General features: G+C 35.2%; 1 protein-coding gene across 9 annotated transcripts in view; it reads left to right on the forward strand.

Moving 5' to 3' along the window:
- LOC105217589 (kin of IRRE-like protein 2) overlaps positions 1-23097 on the forward strand; it is a 392862-nt gene that overhangs the window by 297335 nt on the left and 72430 nt on the right. For 5 of the 9 annotated variants that reach the window (XM_054225738.1, XM_054225739.1, XM_054225740.1 and 2 more), the window contains 3 exons: positions 7858-8021; positions 12170-12328; positions 18307-18483. In XM_054225738.1, coding sequence (XP_054081713.1) covers positions 7858-8021; positions 12170-12328; positions 18307-18483 — 500 coding nt within the window. The remainder of the gene's footprint in view (positions 1-7857; positions 8022-12169; positions 12329-18306; positions 18484-23097) is intronic. The other 4 variants (XM_054225741.1, XM_054225745.1, XM_054225742.1 and 1 more) reach the window with 3 other exon arrangements.

Raw genomic sequence — 23097 nt, forward strand, 5'->3', positions numbered from 1 at the left:
AAAAAATTCAGTAATAACCCCAATCCAGCAATAACACTGGTCAGCAGTAAAAAATTAGGATATTTTTTACCAAAGTACAGTTAATAGTATTATTAAAATTAGCAGTTAAAATTAAAGTTTTTCTGGACTTAACAGGGACATTTTTTTACTTATATATACATGCGCATGCATACCAAATGCATACCAAAGCAATGGTGGCTTCTTTAATTGTCGTTGAATGTCCAAATAGCATTGAACCATATTTATCTCCATTGTGTAAAAGGTCGCATTTTAAACTTCAAAATTCAAAAAAAGGTGGAACATTTTTTTATCTTATGCTGTAAAAATAATCCTTGTTCCTTGTTCGTGTAAACACTTGTGCTGCCACCTAGAAGAGCTTAATTTTAACTGCTTCCCTTGAAAGATTGAGACCTCTGCCGAGGTTGTTTAACTCATTTTGATTAAAACGTCGGGGTATTGATGTTATCCCAAAATGATCACAGTAACGTTTATCACTTTTAGAAGAGTGATGAAAGGAAAAATTTTCGTCGTGGCCAAACTCTGCTAGCTGATGAGATATGGTGATTTGTACTACATCTGAGTGCGTGATAATTCGACTTACTACGGTTGTTTTGATTAATACCATTGAAATTTACTAGACATAACAGTCATTAAAGGGGTTTTTGGATTCCCTCCGAACCATAAGCTCTATAGAACCCAATAAACTGCATATATGCCCTAGCTTTTGTGGTACAATTTAGTACTGGGTTACTGTTAGAAAATACCTAGTGTTTTTATTCCTTTTTTTAATTAAAGATGTTGTATATGATTACATAGATTTTTAGTCATCATTAGAGCTGATAGGGAAAATTTGATTTACAATTTTAAATCAACGCCCCAAATACAGCTAATATGACGTACAATTTATATAAATCGAATTTTAATGTTAAATTAAAAAAAAATATTACAGAATTAAAATAATAGACTTAAATTTAATGTATTTAAAGTTTTTTTAAGGTTCACTTTTAATTTTAAAACAAAAACCTTCATTCTTATTCATTGATATGTGTTTTTCCGTGCTCACATAATTAACCACTAGCAAAAAAATATGTAATATAAAAGAAATCGAAGTTTGGTTTAAAAAACTTGCTTTATTTATTCTAGTATTGGGGCCTTTTTTTGCAATATTACATCCCTGCTGTGTTATATTGATCCGAAGTAATGTTGCTCTATTGACCTTTATAACATACCACAATGAAGCTTATTTCAACGGTTTTCTCGTCGAAACTGTTCTCTTAATGATCCCAATAGGGATTAAGTTCGAGCCACGGGCAGATCACTCGAAACATTGTGTGTGGTTCGTGTTGTCAGTTCTTAACCACCCTAGAGCAGTGCTTCGGGTCGCTATTCTGCTGAAAGATCCAAACTAACGGAAAATCATTGGCATAATCCCTATTAAAATGTTCTGTTAAAATGTCTTTGTCGATGCGCCAGTCATATTATACTCAATTTGTACAACTGGGCATACCCTGTATGAGATGAAGTATCCCCATACCATCCACCCTATTTCACAGATTTTGTTTGTGTATCGTGGGATTAATTCTTGTTATTCTTGTAGCCTGATATAGTATCTACCATCGTTCCTAAAGTCATTAAACATGAATTCATCGCTCCAAGCCACTAGATCTAATAATTTGAAGTCCTTTTACTGGGACATCCTTGCACAGAATATCCTTCACTCGATGTTCTTCTTCAATACGTTTGGTCTGGATCGAGCAATTCACCCATTTGCGAAATTTTCACGCATTTTGTGGCGGATAATATGTATGAACACACTTGCACAATATCTATGCTCCATTTGAGCTCTAATTACACCTGAAATCATAAAAGAATCCAACTTGCTCATTCGTGGTAATTACCTATCGTCGCAAGGTATTGTCTTTTTCGGTTTTTTACGAAGCACATTTTCAAAAATTTTACGTTTCCTAAAATATGGTAAGGGATACTAGACCCTTCCTCTAAAAAAGTCAAATATTCCCTTACTTTCACATTGTATTTGAATTTTCGGAAGCTCACATGTGATTGTTCCTTTACAAGGAGCTAATTAGACCAATTGCCAAACAATTTAATTTTTTTCGAAAACTACTAATTGCTAATTGCTCTTTGTAATTTCGACACTTCGACATGGATCTATTTTTCACACCATTATAAAAATGCAAAGCTTCTTCGATAACTTTTTTATCAGAAACGTAATTTTGAGACACAATGGCTTAATTGTGTGAGCACAAGTGTACGTTATTCTCAAATCAATCAAACCATCAGTCATTTTGGAAAGGTTCGAAATTCGAAGTACGAAATTACATTTTTAACTTATGCATCATGTGTTCTCCTACCAACTACATCCGCATCCTTCGTTACACACTCAAATTCATCATTAACCATTTTATTTGCTGACAGCACTTCACATTCCATACAATTACTCATACGACTAATTAGCAGCAAGTGGTATAATATATGCGCTTAATGCCATATCAACTCAAAAAGACAACGATATTTGCTGCTCCTTTGATTTTAAAATCGAGCTTATCACCGGCTTGAGTTGGCTATCTGACAATTGAATGCATACATATATCACTCAAGAATTTTTATACGCACATTCTGCCATTTAACTGTAGCTGGCATTTGACGCTAGCAATTAAAATTGTATATATGTATATTAGGGTGGCCCTTATTTTCCGAAGTATTCCGATTCTTGATCGCACCCCTAGAAATATGCGAATAGCCCAAAAACTACTATATACAAAGTTTTGGGTCAATCAAAAAAGGTTTAGAGGTTGCGCAAGGAGCTTGAAATCCTGAAAAATTAAGAATTTTTACAATTTTTATGTCTCCATATTTCAAAGCCACACTATCTAGTTTCCGTAATAAGATCTGCATTTTATTACCTTTCCAAAATTACCACAATCTTAAAAATCGATCGATTGATGATAGAGTTACAGAAATACAAATATGAAAGTAAATTTAATGTGGTGCATTCTCAAGCGTCGCATGCTCGTGATATACCGTTATAACGGTTCTAATGTTATTCTTATTATCTTATTACGGTATGGAAAAGCAGTAAGGGATAGTGTGACTTTGAAATATGGAAGTCTGAGACATAAAAATGGCAAAAATTCTTATTTTTTTCAGGATTTCAAGCTCCTTGCGCAACCTCTAAACCTTTTTTGATTGACCCAAAACTCTGTATATACTAGTTTTTGGACTATTCGCATATTTCTAGGGGGTGCGATCGAGAATCCAGAAACTTTTTTTATCCTCCATACAACTAAGGGCCACCCTAATGTATATGCAAAAGTCGTTGTTGTTTACATGTTAATATGATATTTACTTAAATAATACGAGTACATTGATATATTTACTTATAATCTTGTATTCATGCGTTTATGTACGAGTATATGTAACGACACTGTCTGCTGACTACTTAAATACACTGAAATTAAAGTCGTTTGACAGTTAAAGAAAGACAAACACAAATACGCATTTTATGCACTCGTCAAGCACATTTTCACAGCGTGTTTCCGCTTCCTGTTTGCGGTTGTGCACAACAGCTGCTGCTACATCCGCTGCCAAGGCGTTGCTATGTGTGCCGCAGACATTCGTAATTTACTGCGCTTTCTAGTTGTTGTTGTTGCATGTCTGCTTGTCTCTCTGCGCTTGTAAGCTATACATTTATTTGCACAACAACACTTCAATTGTCTTCTTGGTATTCTTCGTTTTCTCCTTTTTTTCTGCATCATTTGTTTATTTTATTCTTCGCTTGATATGCCGGCGCTTGCGGCATTTTACCATTGCCGTTGCACGTTTTTTAATTAGCAGCGTCAGGAAATTATACCTACAGCTGATTGCTACCTTCTCGTGCCAAATGAATGCTTTATTCACAGACGTATTTCAGCAGTAAGATGTATAATTAGAAAAGGAAAGGAGGATGCGATAAGAAATTCAGATAGCAGAAATATTGTAGACAATTAAGAGAGATGTAGACTTCAAATACTTGGTTGTTTTGTTTTCTCAAAAAAATAAATTTAAATTTATGCTCCGCGTGAAGTTTGGAACAAAACTGTCAAAAATCTCCGATAATTTTATGTTTAGTGAACCGAGACTTCAAGACCCTCCTCAAAGTTCAAGTAGAAGGCAAGGAAGGCTACCATATATATGTAAGAAAGAAAATTAGCTTTAAAATATACCAAATTCAACAGCTTTTGAAGTGTAGATTTAAACGATGATTCATTTCGACCTACTTTTTTAAAGAAAAATGCACAGAAAATTCAAACTTAATGGGGTATGTTTATTATCATTCGAATGAAATGCTTTGACATTTATTTTTAAAAGGTAACTGTGGTAAACTGGTAACTGGCGAATGAAACGTGCGATGTTTACCTCCAAAGTCAGAATCGAAGCGGATTGTCAGCATAGACTTTAAACTTTCCCCAAAGAAAAAAAGTCTAACGGTGTGATATCAAACGATATAAATTGCAAATTTATCTACGCCCCGTAGGGTTCAATAAATCTATTGATGCAATGTGTGGGAAGTGGCGCCATCTTGTTAAAATCAAATGTCGCCGGGATCACAAGCTTCAATTTCAGGCAATAGTCGATTATCATGACGCGATAACGGTCGCCATTGAACATTCTCACCGTCATCATTTCTGAAGATATATGGAGGAAGGAAATGACAGCTCTTGAATACGGCAATTTTGCTTGTTTACATTACAGAAATGGGCCTTATCGCTGAACAGAATTTAGCTCGAAAACGTCGGATCTTCTAGGGAAGCTCTAGCGACTTAAATTCTTGCACAAACTGCAATTTGTACGCTTTCAATTTAAGACCTAGACGTAAAATGCCATACCAATTCGTTCCATACGTCAGTCCGAGTTGCTCAGGTACGGCTGCTATATTTTCTTCACTGCGTGCTGGGCGTGGTCGAATATTATCCAATAATGAATGCTGGATCCCAATATGAGTGATGGTGTTGCGAATAGTATGCTCAGTAGGCCGATTATGCTGAACATAAGTTGAGTAAAGCCCGCGAAACATATTCTTTATATTTTAGTAATAAAGTTGAACAATTTGTGAACATTGTCTTTCCATGTGAAATGCCAAAGAATACAGAAAAAAAAAATAACATGACAGCTTGACACGATTCATGCGTGATCAATGAAAGTCGCTGAATGCAAAACGAGAGGTGCTCTATTAAAATATTTGATTTGAAAACTTCTGCAGAATCAATCAACGCAGTTTAATAGTTTGAGTCACATACTTACACTTGGATAAGAGATAAAGGTTGCCAAAATAGTTAGAATAAACTTAGAGCTACAAGTTCTATCAGATAAAATCTCGACTATCCAAAAATTCACAGTCACAGTCACAGAACGATAGGAATTTCTTGATTCGACGATTATTAGGAAGACTTAACTTAATATTTGCTAGCAATTCCTAACGCCTGCTCTATAAATACTAGCACCCATCTGCTCCTCCAAATAGCATCTGTCTTACTAAATACTATACTGCACCAGAAATTACCAATTCTACCAAAATTTCTCTCACTATCTGCAGGTGAGCTAAATATTAATAATAATAGCGCAGCATTTTGTATTAAGATAAGCATAAATATGTATATACACAAATGTTTTTATTATTATTGCTGTTGCTTGCTGTGCAAATATAAGTATTAACCAAAAAAAAAATAAATCAAAGAAGCACGTACGTGTTTGAGCAATGAGCCAAATAATGACTGTCAGTAATGTTATGGTGATGATGTTGACAAAATACTCACTCACTCACTTACACATTGAAACACACACCTACACACTTGTATGTGTGTTTGCACATGTCCTTCTTGCTAATTAGCATGCGTGGCGGCAAGCGTTCGTAGGAAAGTGAAAAGGAAGTACACAGCGATAGCGGCAATTGCAACCGCAGAAACAGCGAAAAAACAGTAAAGAGCAAACAACAAACAACCGCAACAATAACAATTCATAACATACGGATGTATGTGTGTTTGTGGTGCGCGTGAATAAGCATGCAATGTCTATTTATGTTTTTCACGCATACACACATGGCAAACACTTAGATACGATTGTGTGTGTGCGTTGTGGTAATAATAAGTTTTTCATTTGTTTTGTAATTCCAGTTTTTATTAACTTCCGACTACGTGTAAATATATTAATTCCGCAACATAAACAGATGTAATTATGTAGGTCCTGTCGCTGTGTTGGCGTTAGTCTGTGTGTGTATGCGCCCTTGTTGGAGAATGTTTGTTGGTTTTGTGGTTGCTAACTTCACTGCTAACTTTATTTCTTATCACTTTTATGTTTGTTGGTTGTTTTTTATGTTCTCCGCTTTCATAACTGTAATATAGTATACTTATGTACGAAACTTGCGCTGAATACCCATCATACCTAAGTGATGTTTAAAATTATTTGCAGAATAAAGCTGAAATAATTTTTTTTTATTCCTTCAAAAGAAATTTAAACAAGCATTCCATATATAAATGAACCGTTATATGCAACCATGATGCCTAAATTGCCTTGAAGCCGCATCGAACCAACAGTGACACTTGCTAAAATTGGTCACCAATATGACATTCAATGTTGACTACGCACGGGATTCATATCAATAATAAAATTTCTGATACACCACGAACCCTGCTATACAAGTATTTCATTTGGTACAGTCAAATATACAGTTTGAAGTGAAATAAAAATGTTTAAAATTCAATAGAATATCAATAAGACGAAATGGACAAAGGTTTTTCAACTTAAATTTTCATATGACCATTTGGCTCCTCACTAACTGTACCTTATTTACCTGCTGGTAATAAATATTTCACTTTATTGCATTTCGGGAGCAATGTGAAGTAGCAAAGCGAATGTTGCGAAGAATTTTTAATACTTGCGATTGACTGCATCGCTTGCTTATAGGCAATAGCTCGTTGCCTGCATGCCAGACGCGCACTGCACTGAATACGAGGGCTGCTATATATATATATCTGGCCTAATAATGAAAATAGGAATATTTATCAACGAAAATGGTTTTATTGTTTTTCAAAATATTCTCCATCAAGATTTATACACCTTTGCATGCGCTCAAACCAATTTTCGAAGCACTTTTTTGAGCCTTTTTTTGAGCGATTGTCAAATTGTGCGAGATCCAACGAGAACAAACCTTTTTTACGGCCAGGTGTTCATGCAATATCGAATGTATGCTGGTGGGAGAAATGCATAGGCATTCCTCTATCTGAAGGTACGGAATTCGTCTTTGAGCGAGCGTCGGCCGACGATTGAATTCGTTGTACCAGTTTTTCACATTGCTATTGGATTGTGCTTCCCATACGTAGATTTTAGTTCATAGATGCACTCTTGTCGCGATAATCCACGTCGAAAGTTGTGAAAAATGATCGCACGAAAATGTTCACGAGTTAATTCCATATTTTGGCCGAGATGAATTTTTTAATTCCCTGTAAATAAAACAATTCACGATTAAATGACAAAACGTTCTGAGTGATATTATGCCAAAAAATGTCAAACATTCCAATGGAAATGTAAGATTGCACCTGGCAACCCTTAGTGTTGCCCAGGCCAGAAATATATATAGCAGCCCTCGTAAAGGTAACTTGGTGGCAGGCATGCATATTGTGAAAAGTATGGTTATAAAGGGTTTGTCATGCACTGAAATATGTAATATAAATAAATAACACTTTTGGAGATTTTTTTATAAGTAATTGAAAGCATGGTTTTGGTGGCTATTGTCGACGGTTACCTATTTTTATTACTCTTTATAATTCTACAAATTTAAACCTTTCTATTTTTCTTTCACAGAATCGCGCATGGCTCCAAGTTTGTGGAACGTGGCAGTGAGCCACGCCTTGTTATTGACAATGTCACTTATGACTATCAGGGTGAATACGAATGCCGTGCCACTAATTATATTAATGGACAGGAGCGCGTTGCTGTCTCCGAACCGATATCATTGCAAGTTGTCGGTAAGTGACTTTAAAATTTTCTAATCAAGTGACTTACACTTAGCTAGATACTAGAATATGGAAAAACATAATATATCAAGTTGGGCGAATACCCATTAGCTTCTATCCACTCATGTGGAACATATTGGTCTACCTTCTGAGACAGAATGTTCATTTTATTTTATTTACTATTGTTTAATCGGTACACAGAACCAAGAGACTTAGTGTCTTATGAATGGTATTTTTATTTCAGGGTTCAGAGTTAATGACCTTCATTAATAGATTTTTCACACAGGAGCTAATTGTAATTATATATACGTTCTTTGTCTACGAGTAGTTGCTGGAAATAAAAAAGAAAATATCAATCAGCTGGAACTTAACAACTACTTATGAAAAGCAAAAACAAAAATATATAACAGCTGATCGGTTATCGAGTAACCGGCAGTGTGAAGGGCAAAACCCGGTTTATCAATTCAATTTTTAATTGATCAATTAATTTGGCCGTGTGTAAAGGCTATAACTGAGGGATAATGTCTCCAATGGATAATGAGTTAAAATCATTGCTCAACGTTATAATCTTGAAATTTCCTACGAATGAAATGAACTTATTTCGCTACAAAAATGTATGCTAGTTTAAATATCTTTAAATTTTCTTCTTTTTATTTAGAAAACTATATAAAAAAATCGTCTTATTTTAGTAGTACAGTAAAAGCTCCTTATTCGCGCCTCCTTTATTCGCGTTTTCACTATTCGCGGATTAAAAAAATTAGACCCAATTTCTATATTCACGACTACAAATTTTTTTATTCGCGGATCTAATACGCACATACATAATAATAAAATTATTCCAATAAGTATCCAACCCAATATTCTTGTCGAATGGACTAATAAAAAAGTAAAGTAGATCTTATTACAAGAAAATGTTAAATATTCCGTTATTTTCGCAATATTTTTTTTTTTTGCCATATTTTGGTAATATTTCCATATAGAAGGGGCTCACATGGAACTGAATACAACCTATTGAAGAAGAGGCTTCAACAAGCACTAGAAACGTAACATTCAATTTGAAAAATTTTAGTGAAGGTTTAATAATGGCAAATGAGCTCTGCGATTTCTTTATGAACATTGATCCGTCTATGGAACGAAGTTTAATTTTTAAGAGACAAATTGCTAATGCGACTGCTGTGTATCAGTCTGAATTGAAGGAGCTTTTGAAAACTGCTAAGCAAAAAAAAATTACAAAATTGTTCAAACCATTGCCTAAGCCATAGTTAAAATGTTCAAAAACTTCAATTAAATCATTTTTTATACTCTCAATACAAAAGTTGCTAAAGAGAGTATTATAGTTTTGTTCACATAACGGTTGTTTGTAACACCCAAAACTAAACGATAAAGATATAGAGTTACATATACCAAAGTGATCAGGGTGAAAAGTGGAGTTCAAATCCGAATGTCTGTCTGTCTGTCCGTCCGTCCCTTTGCAAGCTGTAACTTGAGTAAAAACTAAGATATCTTAATGAAACTTGGCACACTTATTTCTTGGCACCATAGGAAGGTTGCTTTCAAAAATGATCGGACCACTGCCACGCCCACAAAATGGCGAAAACCGAAAACACATAAAGTGCCATAACTAAGCCATAAATAAAGCTATGAAAAAATAGAAATTTGGTATGAAGGATCGCACTATGAAGGGGCATATTTGGATGTAATTTTTTTTGGGGAAGTGGGCGTGGCCTCGTCCCCAAATCGGTTTTTTGTATATACCTCGATCTATATAATATCTATATTAGATCTATATAAACCAAACTTTCTGCAGTCGTTTTGTTTAGCCATTTCCTTATACAGTCTAAAAATTACAGAAATCGGATAATAACCACGCCCCCCTCCCATACAAAGGTTAGGTTGAAAACTACTAAAAAGGGGTTAACTCACTAACGAAAAACGTCAGAAACACTAAATTTCACATAAAAAATGGCAGATGGAAGCTACACTCACATTTTTTTACAAAATGGAAGATGGGCGTGGCGTTGCCCACTTTTGGGTCAAAAACCATATCTCAGGAACTACTCGACCGATTTCAATGAAACTTGGCTTGTAATAGTTTCCTTACATCCCAATGATATGTTGTGAAAATAGACCAAATCGCTTCACAACCGCGCCTACTTCCTATATACCAGAACTTTGAAGACTATCTGAATCGCTTACTTTACAATATATAAAGTAAGCACTAGTAAAGATATCGGTGCAAAGCTTGGCAAAAATACTATGTGTATAGTGTGGCAGCCTCATTCTAAAAATCGCCGAAATCGGAGCATAGGTTTTTAAGGCCCCATATATCGAACACGAGGGCCTCGGTGCTTCTAACCTAATATTATGGTTTCCAACTTTCAATGGACTTTATGCACTATATATGACGAATATGTGGGTCAAATTGTGTATTATATAATATAAATAAAGTTAAATAAATAAATTGCGAGAGTATAAAATGTTCGGTTACACCCGAACTTAGCCCTTCCTTACTTGTTTATATACCTATTTGTTGTTTTTTATTTGTCACCTAGGAACATATCCCCTATAATCCCATATAAATTACCATCCCGTATTCACGGTTTCTGTATTCGCGGCATATTTATGGAACATATACCCCGCGAATAAAGAGCTTTTACTGTATATTAAATCTAAGAAAATATTGAAAATTTTGTTGTACAACGAATCTTCTCAATATAATCTTATGCTAAGGAGATATGCAAATCATCTAAACCACTTCTGTGATTTATATAGTAAATGTATAAGCATACAGATGACCATATAAATACATATACATACACCTATGCACATATACATATGTTTGTATGTAAATGTGGCATAAATAATCCGTTGTTGCTCCTGTTGCTACTTCTGCTGCCGCATATAACGAAGTAGTACGCAACTGTGGTCAGTTGCAACAGCAACAGCGGTCACCGCCAACACAACAACAAAAATCCAACAACAAGAGTTGCTAGCAAAGTAAAATACAACAACAATAGTGCTAGAGTAACATCCGATAAACCGCACAACTAACAAACTCAACTTCCAAGTCAAGCAAACTGTGCAGAAAATTTATCTAGTTGCAAGTTCAAATGTGAAAATGCTAGTGGAGCTAAACTGCAGCGATATTGCATAAAAAAACGAATTAAAAACGTGTTTCCATTTCGTTTTGTTTTAAATTACATAGGTTTTTCTGTCGTTTTGTTATTGTTCTTATTGTATTTTTGTAAGGTCGCACTAACAACACTTTTGCGGGCTCGCCACTGCAGCTTATTTTGTTGCTTGTTGCAATAATATTTGTTGTTTTTATTGTTTGCAAGCATCAGCTCATAAATTATGTGCGTGTGGCAACATACATGTTGAGGCAGTAAATTTAAATATCTTTTGCATTTTCAATTTTTTTTCCTTTCATTCCTTCTTGTTTTAGAGTATTCTTGCAAACATTTGTTGTTTTTTTCATTTTGTTCTTGGTGGTGTTTTCGTTTTGCGGTCACTGAAAAAGTTTCTGCGGTTGCCACGAGTGCACAAAACCAATCTGCTAGCAAATACATATCTATACATTGTATATGTTGAGGCAACATTGCATACATACATTGTATGCGCACATGTACATCTGTGTATGTGTGCTTGTGCAAAACTTTTTACCCACACTACTTTGCTTGTCACTACTGAATTTATATGCTTACTCAGTGTTTGCTGTTGCTTATGATTTTTTAATAACTTCAGTCGCATTGTGTGACCACCAGGTTGCATGCAACATTTATAAAACTTGACGTCAAACAATGTTGCTTACATGCAAATGTCATATCTTTCGGTCATACGAGTACGAGTATATATTGCAAATTCTTTAAGCCTATGTTTGTAAATGATATTCTGGGTGACTTCGAAAGCGAAGTGAAAGAGCTGAAAATAAAACTACACCAAGTATCAAGTAAAGGCACAGGTATCGAAAACTTTAAGAATTACAAAAAGTTTTTAGTTGAAGCATCACTTTATGGATGCTTAGAAAATAATATTCACACTTCAACTGATAGGCCTAAGCAGGGTTTTTACTCTCTAATCTAATATTTATACAGCTTTTCTTGAAATAATATAACTGTTTGTATAACTTTTTCACCTGCTTATTTCTGTTTTAATTTCAGGTGCACCTCAAGTATTACGCCCACATCCATCCATGCACACAATATCGGTGAAACGTGGCCAGCCCGCTGTTATGTCACTGGTGGTCTGCGCAGATCCACGACCACATCGAGTCTCTTGGGAGTGGGGCTCATTGCGATTGGAAGCTGGTTCGGGAATTGGTGAGTTCGAGCGAATATTTTTCGATTTAAGGACTATGTTGGTTATTAAAAAAAAACTCTTTGAACGTAAACAAAGGATACGAATACTAGAAAGTTCAATGTTTTACCCGTTTCTCGTTCATTCCATATTAGCCTTTGGATTAATTTCTTTGCAATATGGCTTTACATTTGAGAATGGGCTTTCTGAGAAGCTCCATGTCCTTTTGGTATTTGATCAGTAATCAGAAAATGATTAATCAGCATAATGCTTGATTTTAACATACTTCCAGCAAGACAGCTTAGCCCTGAAATGACCTTCTTTTATTAATTGTTTTAATTTCCACTGTCTTTGCTACTCTACGCTGTACCAGAGCACTCCGAAGCATTTTCAATTTCTTCTAAGGCTAGGCTTGCAACCTGCAAATATTTCTTCCATAATTTCTATGAAAAAAAATCGCCTTTAAATCGTTGAAATGCCCAACCACTCTTTTAGACCATTTGATATGCTTGAAACGAGGCGCAGAAATATGAAATCGTTTGCGTGTGAAATCCAAGTAAATACAAAAAAGCACAGAATACTGCCAAAACTGCCTGAATACTAACCCACACAAGCACAACCAACCAAATTAGCAAGCTCGTCTTTTAGGCTGAGCCGTCAGAAACTTTTTGCCTTAGCATTTAAAAAAAAAACAAACGAGCTGCCATGCCATTTGCCGCCACAAAACGATAGCGTAATGCAACGAGTTAGTTCAACGGCCTACTGCACACACACTCGTACAGCGCGGTCACTTGGACAGCTGTTACAGTGTTATTCACTGCAGACGCATATGTACAAGTACATGATTCCCGGTATTGACTGTGTGCAGCTATTTGTAGCTAGATGAAGTGCAATCAGTGTGCCCATGGCTGGCATACATGTTAAGTCATTACTTTGCACGTGCATAACACTCATACGCCCTGTTGGCCAAGAAATGTATAACTCTGTGTAGGAGGTGAATGCCTTTCGTAAATCAGGCCTATAAGCCATTTTGTGTCTACGACGACAGACGTTTTCCTCTGTTTTGCCGAGATTTTGGCAATGCTTCGCTTTGTTAAGCTTCTCTTTATAAAACCTTCAGGCTTGCAGGTTTTGCTTTGTTCATTCTACTGTTTCACAATTACGTACACCCTACTCTGCATTAGCACTAACGTATGTTACTGTTGTGTGCAAAGTGTGTGGAATACTAGCGCATTTATGTGGAGGAGCTGCCCCTTATCGTTTTGCACACACTTGCATTCAAGAAACACCTGAGTTTGGCTGCAGTTCGCATTGGAAAAAGTGAAGATTTTGATTTCATAATTTTGCACTAGCAACCTGTAATGGCTACCAGTGTTGTCATTTCAATTCTAAAATTAAGCAACTGCAATTTTGCAAACCATTTGACCGCTGTTTATTAGTAAATGTAGTGATAATAGACTCAAGGTCCGAAGTGAATTTACGTAAGCACAGAAACACACTTAAGAATTGTTGGGTATGTGTGTAAGTCAATGTTTTAATACAGATTAACTTACTTTAAAGTAGTCATATGATCTTTCAAACTGTTCTTCATTACAAAAATACCTGAAATGAAGTTAGGCGTAGCTAGAGGGTCATTACAATCCACCGTGATCTTATGAAGCAAAGCAAGAGGAAGAGGGAGAGAATGATAGACTTTTTTTAGGATGACTCAAGGCTAAGGGTGAAATTGAAGAATATCGCTGAATAGAACATTCCATGAAGTTGCTAGCAGTTTCATTGTCCAACTAATCCAAGCTAGGTAAAAAAGGATAGGTGTTCATTAGAAGAGCTCATCATCAATTATTACACTTCACCAACCGTGTTTTAAACTGGATGATGGAGTTTTTGAAGAGTTTTCTAGCACGAAATTTCACTTCAAATACAATTTATACAACCTAATCATTATTAATTGGATTTAAATCAGAACCGGCACCCATTAAGGGAGCGGGTATTTTAAATTAGGTTAGAATAAGAGGCTGAACCAAAGCGACAGGAGTCACAATGGACCCAACTTGGACGCCTAAAGACGTCGGTTCATTATGGTACCCAAATCACTACTTGGTATATATTTTAAATAACCTTATATATAGCCGATTAGTTTTGCCCGATCATAAATATATTGAGGCGTCAAATTTTTATTCCAGCCAAATCGCCTGCATCGAAAACATTCTTTTGATTGCAAAAAACTACTGGATTGCTTCGTAAAATAAGTAATTGGTAGCTTCAGATTAATTAAAGAGTAAAATTGTTTTATCATTATATACATATTTAAGATTATATCGCGATTTCAGAGGGAAAATACCTCGGTGACTCAAAAAAGCTCAAATCAATAACTACTATAAGGAAGGTTATTGAAATCTGGAGATCGGGCACAAAATTGAAAGATCAGATGATGTCGTGAGTAATTTAAAAAAAAAAAACGTAAAAATTATGGCTTGAAAAATCCAAAGAAGTGCAATGTAAAACTTAATATTCGCCAGATAAATCAAATTAACAATCGAACCACTAAACATTTTTTGAACTGCACAAAAAATAAAAGATAATTTGGGGTTTCCAGTGACAACCAGGCATATTGCTCACATTTTACATAACAGAAATTATTTAAATTGGAAGAAACCGGTGTGCAATCCTGGTTGAAGCCTCATCACAAACAAGTGCACTTAGACTTCACCCGGAAACCCATGCAGTGGACAACTGACATGGATGATTTTGTGTTTTCCGATGAAAAAATATTAAATTTAGATGGTCCAGACTTTTGCATTTGTTGTTGACACGATTTTTCAAAAATAAACTTTGATGGTGGCAGCGTTATGGTTTGGGAGGCATTTTAATCGAGAGGTAAAATAAAATTATGCTTTGTGTGTGCCGAAAATGGATCAAAATATACACTGAAATGTTGGACTATACTGTCATTTAATTTTTGGATGACAAAATAGATGAAGATAACAGTTTTCAACAGGATAACGCTACCATTCATGTTTCTAAGGAGTCTTTAAAATGGTTTGAAGAGCGCAATATCGCACTTATAAAGTACCAATCGTGCAGATTAGAATTCATTAGAATTGCACTAAAAATAACAACAACAACGAACCTAGGTTTTTGCACTATAAACCAACTCCCGTTAGCCTAGCAAGTAATATAACATAGAATTTGTTTTAAGCAAGTCATTAATAAAAGAGAGAGAATGAAGCAAAATGAAAAATACGGCTGCCTTTAAAGGAATGTCTGTCATTGTATTTCCCAAAATATTTATAACATATCCCTTCACATTTCAGATAAATGGTAGGATAATTTTACAATTCCATGACATTTTTATGTACGAGAATTTTAAATTAATTCTTGTTGAATAACTGCCATTAAAATAATATTTTAATCGAAAACTCGAAGAATATCTGAGTTCTGAGCACTGACTTTACAACAATGTATATGAAAGCTGCATCATTAAGCACACTTTCCATTCAAATTTGCTTCCAATATTATAGTCTGTCCAAACATATGCCATCTAAATGTTTAGTTTGAAATATTTTGGGGCATTAATTATCGCTTGGCAGGACATCGCAAGAAAGTTGGCATAATTAAAATTATATACCCGCACACACATAAACAGGCATATTTTTTGTATATGCTCATGTTCATGTCTCTTGCCATAATTGCTGGACAATTATGCAACACATATAGTTTGGCTTTCAGTTTACAACACAGCTGAAGACCTGCGGCAATGCAGTCATAAAGTTTAATTCATTTGTTTTTTGTTTTTAATTTTTGTGGAGCGAAAATAATATTTGCATGCCAAAAACTTTTTAATTATCAGCTGTATGCTAGCTAAAAAACAACAACAAAATATAGAAAGTGATAATGGAAAAATTTTGTGAAAACTGAACGGAATTACAAATTGTGAAATTGTGAAAACTGAACGGAATTGCATACTTTTTAATAAAGTTTATTTGTATAAAGTGCAAACGTATGAATAAACGTTCAATATTTTATATTCATAATATAAAGAAGATATATTAAGTAAGAATACTAATAGAGTGTACGAGAGGGTTTTTCAATGGACAAGCTACAAAAGTAACCGATAGGGACAGCAAATGACGCCATATTTTTTTCCGCCCTTTTGATATTCCTCTTCAGTAAGGTTTGCCATTTGATCATGGAAAGATATACGATCCAACAACGAGTCGAAATTGTTACCGAAATTCGGAGTCAGTGGCCTCAACTTTAAGAGCGCTACGTCCAATTTATTGATCAGATCATTTTTGGCTGAATGATTTCGTCAATAAAACGATATGCGTTATTGGTCAGGCAGCACGTACTCCATGAATAATTATTACTTCAGGAAAAAAAATACGATTTGGTGAGGTTTATAGGCCGGCGGCGTCTTTTTGCCGTACTTCTTCCGTGATGATCAAGACCGACACGTTACTATGAATGGGAGCCGCTACGGCTCTTTGGTAACCGAAATGGCCCGAATCGGATAATATGGTCTTGGACAATATGTGGTTCCAACAGGGCGGCGCCACAGGCCACACAGCGAATATCACAATCGGTTTATTGAAAACCAAGTTTGAGGAACGTGTTATCTCACGAAAAGGGCCAGTCAATTGGTCGCCTGAGTCGTGCAATTTGATGCCGTTGTACTATTTCCTGTGGGTCTATGCCAACAAGCCAGCGACGATTGATGAACTTCGTAATAATGCCAAACGTGAAATAGCACTAGTATCGGACGATTTATATTTGAAAACCGTCAAAAATAGTGTTCACTGACTGGACTTCTTCAAGCGTGCTCGTAGTGGCCCTGCAAAAGAAATCGAGTTCCATACAAAACTGCATCGAATGTACAATTTCATTGATATTACAAACCGTTTTTGTTTGTTTGTATTCGCTCTTATTGAAAAACACTTTACTTAATTTAAAAAATATCAAATGTTCCAAAAATTGATAAAAAGTTACCGAAGTTTGTTATCTATTAATCACTTTACCAACTGCCTTTAATTAATTTCATTTTAACTAATGAAATTTTGATGACTATTTCGATATATAGTGAACAGTATTAAGATATTAGATTAATATATTAGTTATAAATTGATACCATAAGAAATACATATTATTAAACACTTTGCTCATATATTTTTCCAATTTTAATCTACTTTCTTTTCATATGCCGTTATGTGGTGATGGTTTCAAAAAAACACCGTATTAACAACGTCGTTAATGAACTCGATATAACAACAACAACGGTCGTTAAATAACGTATATAAATAATGTAATAAACGCATGTTGCCACCTGCTGTAAATGAAACTGTGAAAAAACAACAACAAATAAACATGCTCGTTCACACCACTCTACAACTTGCTGATGCATTGAACGCCTGCTGATGTATGTTTCTGCGGTCAATACACCTGCCACATGCAACCAACAACGAACAACTTTAATGCAACAACAACTACAAAAATGCGCAACATTAACAACCCGCAACTGTACCTTGAATGCAATGTAAACGCCCTAATTAACAATAACCTGCAACACGCCTGTTACCAACAACAATAACAAACAACAATGCCAACAACTTCATCGACACTACCAAATATGGCGGCCAATTAACTTTGTATATGTCAACGCTTGCGCTCGTGTTAACTCAATCAATTGTTGCATAATGCTGTGCTGCTTAACGCACACGCACACACACATGCGTATACGTGACGCACTTGCTATGCATTCGCTTTCTTTATGCTTATATGCTATATGCCGATACCTGATCCTTTTGGCATCGCCTCTTGCCGCCAACTGACATTGACACGCACGTCAATCACTACGGTGTGGCGCACGTCACGCACTTATGTACGCTTGCAACCGTCGACCGTTTCCAATGAAACTGTCTAAATTCACACCCGTACAAACGGCACCATCATCACAACACCTCACTTTTCACATTGATTTGCTTTGTTCGCTTGTCGCCGTCAGCAGATCGCTTTCGCGCCGACGATATGTTGCAGGATTCACGCGAGGATTGCTATCTCTCTACTTTGCATATTCTGCACACGGATGAGCATGATTCGCGTCCCTACTATCTGGTTGTGGAGAATGAACGCGGCACCGATCGGCATGCCATTCATTTGAATGTGGAGGGTACGTTTACAGGTGCAGAGTAATTTTCATTTATTTATCCCACATTAAACGTATACTCGTACTCGTATATTATGCATGCACACATTTTTATTATTGTAGTAAATAATGCATGATGGTGGTAGTATAGTATTAATATAGCATTTTGTAATTATTTCAAAATATTGGCTAATTTTTGTTATCTAAAATTTTTATTCTGCAATTAATATTAAATTAAACATAGATAACTCGTGTAACCTGCTTTCGAATATAGCAACCTTAACCTCTTAACCTTTTCGGAATTTTTCTACCGATAATTAAATAACATTTAAATCATTTCATTAGGCATTTGTATAGTAAAGAACTCATTTAATCTCTTATGGAAATATAATTACATAATTGGCTTTATTTAAGCTTGGCTTTACGACAATCATCCATGGGCTTCTGTAGTGTAAATGTCACTGTCTTTAACTTAGCAAAGTTCTGCCAAATTCCAAAATTATTCCAAAATTCTAATTTTCAAAAATGTCATCTAATTATTAACTATTATACTCTCGCAACAAAGTTGCTTAAAGAGTATAATAGTTTTGTTCACATAACGATTGTATGTAACATCCAAAACTAAAAGAGTAAGATATGAGTGGAGTTCAAATCCGGATGTCTGTCTGTCCGTCTGTACAAGCTGTAACATGAGAAAAATTGAGATATCTTACTTGATTAAACTTGGTACACGTGCTTTTTGGCTTCGATAAAAAGGTTGCCGTCGTAGATGGGCGACATCGGACCACTACCATGCCCCCTATTAAGGTTTTCGTAAATATCTCGTAAACTAATAAAGATATATCAGCGAAACTCTATAAGATCGTTTCCTTCAAGTATTAGGCCTAACCTAGGTTAGGTATGAGTGCTTCCATATCATTTTATGGCCCAATTAGCACTAGATGTGCCATTTTGATACACTGTTCGCAGACCTTATAATTTACTGTTATCTAACCTAATAAAACCATATCTCCGAAAGTGCTCGACCACTTTCAATAAATTTGATTCTTAATAATCCTGGCATTCTAATGATATATTATGAAAATTGTCCAAATCGGTTCACAACCACGCCTATGAGAACTTTGCAGTCGATCTGAACGTTTACTTGACAATATATAAAGTAAGCACTAGTGCAGATATCAAAGCAGAACTTTGCACAAATACTGCATTTATAGTGTGGCATCGCCCTTCTAAATATTCCCGAAATCTGATCATAAGTTTTCAAGGCCCCATTTATCGAACATGAGGACCTCAGTGTTTCGAATAAATTTTTTTTCCGAAAATATAGGTAAGTCTCTCAGATATTTTGAAGAAATTCAAAGGGAATATTTTTCTTCTAATAATATGTCTCCGTGCCAAAAATGAGTGAAATCGGGTCAATATTTACCCTAGCTCCTATACACCTAATATTAGGGTTTTAAAACTTTCAATGGACTTTATACAATATATATATCAAATTGTGTGTTATATTAATACAATTAAATAAATAAATTGCGAGAGTATAAAATGTTCGGTTACACCCAAACTTAGCCCTACCTTACTTCTTTATTTTTCATTTATTACTCTGTTACTATATTACCAAATATTTTTTTTTTCAAATTTTCCAAATAGAGAGATTCTCAAATATAGCGAAGTCATCAACCATTTAATATTTGAGAAAATAAAAACCGTCAGCTCCGCCGCGTGAATTGCTTGATTAATTAATTAATTAATCATTTGATTACATTATATACTTTCTAGTTGAAATGACTGATTATGATAATAGCTAAGCTCCGTACCAGTTTACATTTATAATTTCCTAACAGTGTTCCAACTGTTTCAAACATCTGGTATATAGAGTCAATTGCATAATATTACTTATAGGCTAGAATAAGGGTTCGAGAGGACGCTCTCCCTTTGAGTTACTAACGATTTCATAAATAATTTTCAAAAAGAACTCCAACTTCTTTGTTAAGTTTTTAGCGCGCCTCTGTAGTGAATTGCATTAAATTAAAGTAGAAACTAAAATTTAAAAATTTTACAAAATGTTGAAATGATCATTTTACCCTCTAAGCCTCAGTGAACGGGTTGACATAATTCCAAAATAGAAAATACTGGCTTATAGCAACTACAAGCAGCACCTAACACCACGCATTCGAGCGAATAGCCCACGAACTATAGTAAATGATACGCCCTTGCACTTCTAGCCATATTATCAACCTCACTCCCCGTAATAAATTCTATTCACTCATACACAAACTTATCACAAAGTTGTTTACATTTTATCGCCAACATCTAGTAATTGACATTTTACAGCAGTAATTTAATTTACATAAATTAATTTTCGCCATTCAACACCGGCGACTGTGGCTGCGACAGCGACGACGGCCGCGGCGGAAATGCGGCATTTAGTCGGAAGGCTGAAAAATATCAACCCATAAGCGCTTATCTTTTTGCATGTTAAGTAAAATTTTGCATGCACGCATACAAACAAACGCACGCACACAAACACACCCACTCACACTCACGTAAATAGTTAGCTTACGCTTATGGGCGACAATTAAGTTGTAATGTGTTTGTCTTAATTTGCGATAAGCGTCACCATGCCACTCGCCACACGACAGTGAAAAGCCGCACGACACACTGCCGCTGATGCAATCGCATGCTTTTATTTTCCACTTGCGCTGGTTATGGTGTGAATTATGTTGATTTTTTCCTTTATAATTGCATGCAATTTAAGGTAATTTAAATGATTAGACGCATAATTCTTAATTGATTGTTGTCCTTTGGCTGCTTAGTTGGCATAAATTATTAAGATTATGACAGAAAGTGCAAAAGTTTAAAAAATAATATAAAATATATAGGTTTTATCATGAGTTGGTCGGGGCGTATGAGTGATAGTTTACGATAGATATAGAGGGACTCTTTTAAAAACTGCCTCGAAGTAAAATTTTAAATTTTTCCCTGATCGAAAAGTTCGATTTATGGAAGGAAATTGCTATGAAATTTGCCTTTCAATGCCACTTCAAAAGTTCGAGTTATGGAGTATAAAAATTGTACGACATGTCGTATGAGTGACATATAACCTATGCAAAAATCTGAAAAAAATTCATTAACTGTGATTTATTTTTAATATTACTTTTTATACTCTCGAAACAAAGTTGCTACGAGAGTATTATAGTTTTGTCCACATAACGGTCGGTTGTAAATCCTAAAACTAAACGAGTTAGATATAAGTTTATATATATCAAAATGATCAGGGTGACGAGAAAAGTTTAAATCCGGATGGCTGTCTGTCCGTCCGTGTAAGCTGAAACTTGAGTAAAAATTGGGATATCTTGATGAAACTTGGAAGACGTATTTCTTGGCACCATAAGAAGGTTAAGTTCGAAAATGGGCGTAATCGGACCACTGACCACGCCCACAAAATGGCGAAAACCGAAAACACATAAAATGCCATAACTAAGTTATAAATAAAGCTATGAAGGGGCATATGTGGATGTAATTTTTTTGGGGAAGTGGGCGTGGCCCCGCCCCTAGTAAGGTTTTTGTACATATCTCGCAAACTACTAAAGCTATATCAAGGAAACTTTCAGGAGTCGTTTTTTTAGGTACTACCTTATACAGTCCAGAAATGAAAGAAATCGAATAATGACCACGCCCACCTCCCATACAAAGGTTAGGTTGAAAATGACTAAAAGTGCGCTAACTCACTAACGAGAAACGTCAGAAACACCAAATTTTACATAAGAAATGGCAGAGGGAAGCTGTACTGAGATTTTTTTACAAAATGGAAATTGGGCGTGGCGTCGCCCACTTATGGGTCAAAAACCATATCTCAGGAACTACTCGACCGATTTCAATGAAACTTGGTTTGTAATAGTTTCCTTACACCCCAATGATATGTTGTGGAAATAGGCCAAATCGCTTCACAACCACGCCTACTTCCTATATACCAGAACTTTGAAGACGACCTGAATCGTTTACTTTACAATATATAAAGTAAGCACTAGTGAAGATATCAATGCAGAACTTTGCACAAATACTATGTTTATAGTGTGGCAGCCCCATTCTAAAAATCGCTGAAATCGGACCATAGGTTTTCAAGGCCCCATATATCGAACATGAGGACCTCAGTGCTTCTAACCTAATATTAGGGTTTCCAACTTTCAATGGACTTTATACAATATATATGACGGATATGTGCGTCAAATTGTGTATTATATAATATTAATTAAGTTAAATAAATAAATTGCGAGAGTATAAAATGTTCGGTTACACCCGAACTTAGCCCTTCCTTACTTGTTTTTACTTAAAACTTCGCCAAATTTCAAATAAAATGCAGCGCAACTAACTTTCTTTATTAAAAAATATTTACTTTTTTACTCAAAATTTGTTGTGTAGTGTCATGGCGTATGAGTAACATTTTGCATGTGTTTAGTTATAACTATTGTTGTTTGCATTCTTGTCTTTTTTAATTTCTCATCAACCTTTCACTACATAAATTATAAATATGAATAGTTCTTGTCGTAATTTTTATAAACTCAACAATATGCTATAAAAAATTATTTTTCTTTTTTTACATTTCGCTTTCGCATTCCTTCTCTTCCTGTACCGGTCTCTACCGGTGTT

The sequence above is a fragment of the Zeugodacus cucurbitae genome, chromosome 2, assembly GCF_028554725.1.
Source record: "Zeugodacus cucurbitae isolate PBARC_wt_2022May chromosome 2, idZeuCucr1.2, whole genome shotgun sequence".
In the NCBI taxonomy this organism is placed as follows: Eukaryota; Metazoa; Arthropoda; class Insecta; order Diptera; family Tephritidae; genus Zeugodacus; species Zeugodacus cucurbitae.